Here is a 6,000-nt window from a genome sequence, read left to right as displayed (position 1 = left end):
ATTATGTGTTGGGTATGGAGTCTATATAAGGGTAAGTATATGTCAGATATCAAGGCATATTGATGCTTCTTTTGGTATTGTCATTTATTTGCTAGAAATGTATTGGTTTAACAAATAAGGTTCTAAACATTATTGTATTTATACATGCATTGCTTTATAAACTGCTCTAGTTGTAAGGTCTGTTAATGTATGTTTCTAAAAATGGTGCACACTTTGCTTTTGGGAGTCTATCCTGCACCCCTACCCCTCACACTTCCTTCATCTCTGTGTATGAATATTTCAGTCATCTGTGCAAAACTTCAGAAAATTGTATACACCTCATTACACAATTTACAATTAGATGCCACATCCACTTAATGTCAAATTCCACATTAAAGGCATTCATTTAAAGTTCCACTTTAGAAGTAAATTGACATGAAATTGAGTGATGCCTGTTGATATTTGGGCTTGCAATAAATGTGTGCATGCATGCATTCAAAATCCCTCCTCCTGGAGCTCTCATTTAAAGCAACTCTGGGTAATCCATGAGAATTACAGAATCACAAAGAATCACAGGCATCATAGTAATAATTTATATCGTTGGTGGTATGTGAAGTCAAACAAAATGTAATTCAAACCACAATGACGTGAAATAAATGAAAACACAAAATATTCTTTATTTTTCGTCTTCAACTAAAGACTACACAGATTCACTGCTGTAGCTCTTAAAAGGTATCTACATTTGCATTTTATTTACAGCCCATTTCTTCTCATCTTATTTACATTCAGAAACACAGTGTTGAGAACAAACAGAAATTTCGAAATTAATCTAAAACATAAGAAAACATAAGCCTTATAATGCAGTTCCAGTGCAATTTACCAAATTGCATTTCTTCCTTCATTCAATGTTGTTCTTTTTAAATACAGCATTACTGTCAGACTCATAATGTCACTTCATTCAATGACTGTAAAAATAAATACAAAATTCCTTGACAATATTATACAGCTTGAAACACTTGATCAATTCATCATGGTGACCATTCCTAAGCGATTTCCCCAAGAGTGGCAGCAGGTATAGATTCATATACCAAATACTTAACATGGAGCCCCAATGTAACATAATTTCCATTATATTAATACCATCCAACCAGAAATAGATTTCACAGAATGCTCTTTGAAGCTCATAACCAGACATAACCAGATGGTGGGTTACCAGGTGGGTTGACATTCATATCAACATCTAACCAGCTCACCTCAAGGCCTTAATACATCTCATGCATCCTGCAGACTTTGAACAGTCTTGTTTTTCAGATTCAGAGCACTCACGATGCTGATCCAAAGGCAGAACTCAGAGCAAAGGCTATTCACATAGGTTGTCAACTGTCCTTACCACAATGTGCAGTGTTTACAGCACTCGGAATATTTCCTAAATAAATTGCAGTCTGAGTGCATGTAGTAACGTTCTTCTCTTTTTTTAAGCATTCATGCCGTTTTGCGCTTGAAGCGTTTATTTCACTGACAAAACACGAGGATGTATGATCCTCTTAAAAACACAGCACTAAAATAAATACTGTCATTCTTACGAATGGTCCATATGCAACCATATGTTTTAACCATACAAACAAATAAATTGAATTAACTGACCTTTATTCCATATGTATTTTTTTAGTACAACAATCAGTATTAAAAGGGAAAATCATTCACAACTGTTTTTTGTGAATGTTACTATAACATAAAAGTAATGTTGATCTCAAACTATTTGATTTAAAAACCTCTGAAATCTAGACTCAATAGGTCTGTTCCAAAACCTAGTGAACTTCCTTGCTGTGTACTGCCATCATAGGCATCATAAAGTTTGATGTTAGCATGTTGATAAACTAATGTCTTGATACTCTAAACAGCAAAAAAAAAAATTCTGTAATTTCACCATCTGACCATGAGCCACTAAAATGCGAGACAATATGTCTTAATTTCAGCCAAATACGGGATGTTCCGGCTAATGTGGAACAGCTGGAAACCCCACATCAGAGCATGTCAATGATACCTTAAAATTCTATCTAGGTAGGCAGCTCACTAGGTTTTAGGAAAAAGCTCCCATAATTTCTTTCAGTACAATTTATTTTTTTACAACTAGCTACGTATTGCATATGTAAAAAAAAAAAATCTGCCAATATTTTTTATTTTAAATGTATGCATACTTCACACATCCCATTCTTTCTCTTTCTATATGTTTTTAAGCCATTTGGTTAAAAACAGAAAAAAAAATGTATGTGACTAGCAAGGCAATCAGTTCCAAAATATTAAAAGACACAATAACAAGTTTTGAACATGAGATGGGTTCAGTTAAGAGCCTGAACTAGTAGCAATGGATGGCAAACACCAATGCCCATGTTTAAGTATGACACAGCCGGTGGGCTTTCAAGTATAAAAAAGAAGCGATTAAAGAGGTCTCTTCTTGGCTGAAGCGTGGGAAAAGGCAGAGTGGAGTGAAACTTGTGAATAACAATCTGCTCATCTGGCGGCAGGCTGAGCCAGCGAGCATAATGCGTTATTAGCCTTCTTCCTATATTCCTTTGAGCAAAACCCACAAACAGACAGGCAGAGCTGTATAAACCAACAACACTGCCATATGCCACCCTTTAGCAGCAGTGTTTAAGAATTTCTAAAAAAGGAGAAGGGCACTCTACTGTCGAAAAAATAAGTCTGGCACAGTCAACATATGTAAAAAATAAAGTAAAACAATATGGTCACAAATTCAACTTGTCTTTGGCAAGAAGTTCTGGATGATAAGTCAGAGCGCGCGTTATTCGCTTTCATGTCACCTGCGGCCCATCTCAGTTTGTCGCAGGAAGTGGATGTTGTTTACATTGTCAGCTAATTCAGGGAACTGATCGACCGACACTATGTAGAAGCCCTCATAGCCTTGCACAAGTCCGGATTTCAGAAGCTGCTGCCTCTCCCCGTCCGTCCAAGCTCGAGATCCCTCTTCGCCTCGCCTTATTCTGTGACGTTCAAGAGCCCAGGCTGTCAAAATGGCCCGCTGGCGTGCAAGCTCCAACACACGGACCTTTTCTTCGTCTAGACTGCTACCATAGCGAACGTTGAGACTCAATGTACCATACTGCATTTGGATGTCGGTGATGCGTCGCGTACGGCCAGCAATCACTGTGTTGACTTGAGTGACTGTAACGTTCACACCTGTCTCCAGTGTGTGCTGGCCCACTGTCATGCCTAGCAGCGCTAGTTCGCCTTCTACTGATCCCGATTTTACAAAGTAGTGTGTGTCCAAGCCTACAATGGTGAAGTGTAGTTCCTGTAAGTACATGGCCTTGTCGAGCACCGCTGCTATTCGCCGCCCATCCTCACTGGCCACACTGATGATATCAGCAGTCACATGGCCCTCCCGAATTGCTACTTTCACGCCCTTGCTGAAAAGCGAGCCCACTGTGGCAAAGAGTGTATGGAGAGGGGTCTGAGGGCACCCGGAATCACTCGCTGTGTAGATCTGGCCAAATCGCTCCAACCAGACGAAAGACTTCAGCTGCCTCTGGACTTCACACTGTACCCCTAGCACAGACTGCAAGAATACAAACAAAACAGTGTGAGTGACCAGCTTCAATTTCATTTGCTTTTTGAAAATGTCTTTGATAAATTTGTTGTTCTGGAAATGCAATATTGAACATTCTGTCAGTAATTACTGCAGGATTAAAAAACATTTCGACCAATGACTTTCCATGACCTTTCCAGTCATGCATGATTAAAGGATACAGATGTTTACAGATGTTTTCTTAGAGAATATAGTGATTATATAATTATATTTATTATCAGAGTATGAATTTGGGGGGTTGTATAGTTTCCCTGTCTCTGATTTTGTTATCCCCATTCTGATTGTTGTTCATCCCTGGAGGGAATACGTTTTATTCCTGCTTCTGGTCAGACTGTATGCATTTCGCATATCCGACAGGAGATGGTACAATTAAAGAAGCTACAATGTATCTGGCCGACAAGCTGTCAGACGAGAGAAAAAGCCAATAAAAGCAAAAGCTCTTTTACTTCCCTAAATCCCTTCCCATTCTGGACACAAATGAAAAACACACACATCTGAAGCTCAGGAATTAATACAGGTTAGGTAAAGATAATTCTGAATTCTACTGTTAATTTCAAAAAGTCTATTTAAGAGAAACGTTGAGTCGGTTTTTAGCACTTTTTTTCTTTTACTTTTTTGCTTTATTATCATGCAGTAATGCACTGAAGTAATGTTAATTTAGTTAAAACTTATTTTCTGTAGTTTTAGTCAATAGTTCAAGAATTGTAGACTATGGGTTTGATATGAATTACATATTAAATACTTTCAGTATCTAGCAGATTAAATATCTAATTAAATATTTTAGATCAAAACCAGAAACCTTTATATTCCCTATAGAAATTTCCATGATTTTCTTTTTATTATTTTATTTAGGATTTTACACTCAAATCAATGCAAAAAAATAATATAATTTAATGAATCAGTATTTTTGTCTAATTTTTCAGTAACATTATCTAACTTTTAATACCTTGAATATCTAATTGTGGAGCGGAGGGGGGCGGGGCCAGGTCGGAATATTGCGCAAGGGATAAAGGCGGCCGGTGACGATGGTTCGAGAGAGAGAGAGAATTACGGGCATGTCCGTCATGTGTGTGTTTATGTTTGTGCTTTTGGTTTTGAATTTCATTAAATATTATTTATATTGACAAGCCGGTTCTTGCCTCCTCCTCCTTGCCCATCCTTTAACTGTGTTACATTGGTGCCGAAAGCCCGGGAAGGAGGAGGGATGCCCATTGCAGAGTCCTCGACACTGCCGTCCACCCAGGGGAGCGCCGCTGCCATCTGCCGGGTGACGGAGTAGACCGACCGCCAGGATGCGGGGAACGGCCGCCGTCCGCAGGGCAAATGGGGACTGGATACCCCAACCGCCTGGAGCGAGGGAGCCGTTGCCGGGGGCGGAGGAGTGCCCTGCCGTCCCCAGAGACACGGAGGGGTCGAGGGAGACCGCCGTCCGCGAGGGGAGGAGGGAAGAAACTCCTTGACCGCCCAGAGCGGTAGGGCTGCTGCCAGGGGTGGAAGAGTGTCCCCATTTGCTGCCAGAAAAGCGGAGGGGCATTCTGCCCGCTGGGGGTCGAAGGTTTGACTCCGGTTCGCCCGGGGTTGGAGCGGCTGTCGTCCGCCTGAGTGTGGAGGAGTGTTCGAGGACCACGCGACGGTACATCAGAGAACCGGTGAGTGAGCTTTTTCTCTCTCTCCTCTCTCTCTTGAACCATCGTCACCGGCCGCCTTTATCCCTCGCGCGCCTCATCAGGCCAATTGGGGACCGGGGGCGCCCCGTCCCCCCTCCGCTCCACACTAATATAGTGTATTTACTTTTTAAGCTTGAAAAAAGAAAAACAAAAATTGTATTGAATTGTGGCAATAATATGGCATGTTTAATCTCGGCAAATGGCAATATGTCAATTTCACATAAATAATATGATTTCTTCCAGAAGTGGTAATCATTGCACCACCTGCCTCCTCTGCTGCTATTTCCTGGGCATTTCCTGATGGCTTGTACAGGATGGGCAATCTCAGCTGGAAACCCATTCTGCCTGCATGTTCAGCTGCTCAACTTTCCCCTCAATCAAGAATAGTGCTGCTTCATTAACACAACATACATTTCATGTTTCCTTGTATGTAGTATAATAGCATCTATTTTATGTTCAGGTGTGAATGTGCATGGTACTCCTAATGGTAGATGGTATATATATATATATATATATATATATATATATATATATATATATATATATATATATATATATATATTTATATATTTTTCGTTCAACCCACAACCATAGCTGCTGTATGAGCTAAGATTTATCACAGATTTCTGGACTGAAGCCTAAACTGCCATTAATTGTATTAAAAATGGAAGTACGTATTTCATTATAGTTTAAACTCAAGATAAAATACCATTTGCAACCCATTTTCCTTCCAAACAGGATATTAAA

General features: G+C 39.9%; 1 protein-coding gene across 2 annotated transcripts in view; it reads right to left on the bottom strand.

Annotated features, from left to right (window-relative positions):
- Positions 1-670: 670 nt before the first annotated feature.
- LOC127629619 (teneurin-4-like) overlaps positions 671-6,000 on the bottom strand; it is a 410,961-nt gene continuing 405,631 nt past the window's right edge. For both annotated transcript variants that reach the window (XM_052106743.1, XM_052106742.1), the window contains one exon: positions 671-3,556. In XM_052106743.1, the coding sequence (XP_051962703.1) occupies positions 2,798-3,556 (759 nt within the window). In that variant the 3' untranslated portion in view covers positions 671-2,797. The remainder of the gene's footprint in view (positions 3,557-6,000) is intronic.

Source organism: Xyrauchen texanus, chromosome 36 (assembly GCF_025860055.1).
Source record: "Xyrauchen texanus isolate HMW12.3.18 chromosome 36, RBS_HiC_50CHRs, whole genome shotgun sequence".
NCBI classification, from domain to species: domain Eukaryota; kingdom Metazoa; phylum Chordata; class Actinopteri; order Cypriniformes; family Catostomidae; genus Xyrauchen; species Xyrauchen texanus.
The sequence above is the reverse complement of the archived record's forward strand: the minus strand, read 5'-3'. Positions and strand labels throughout refer to the sequence as shown.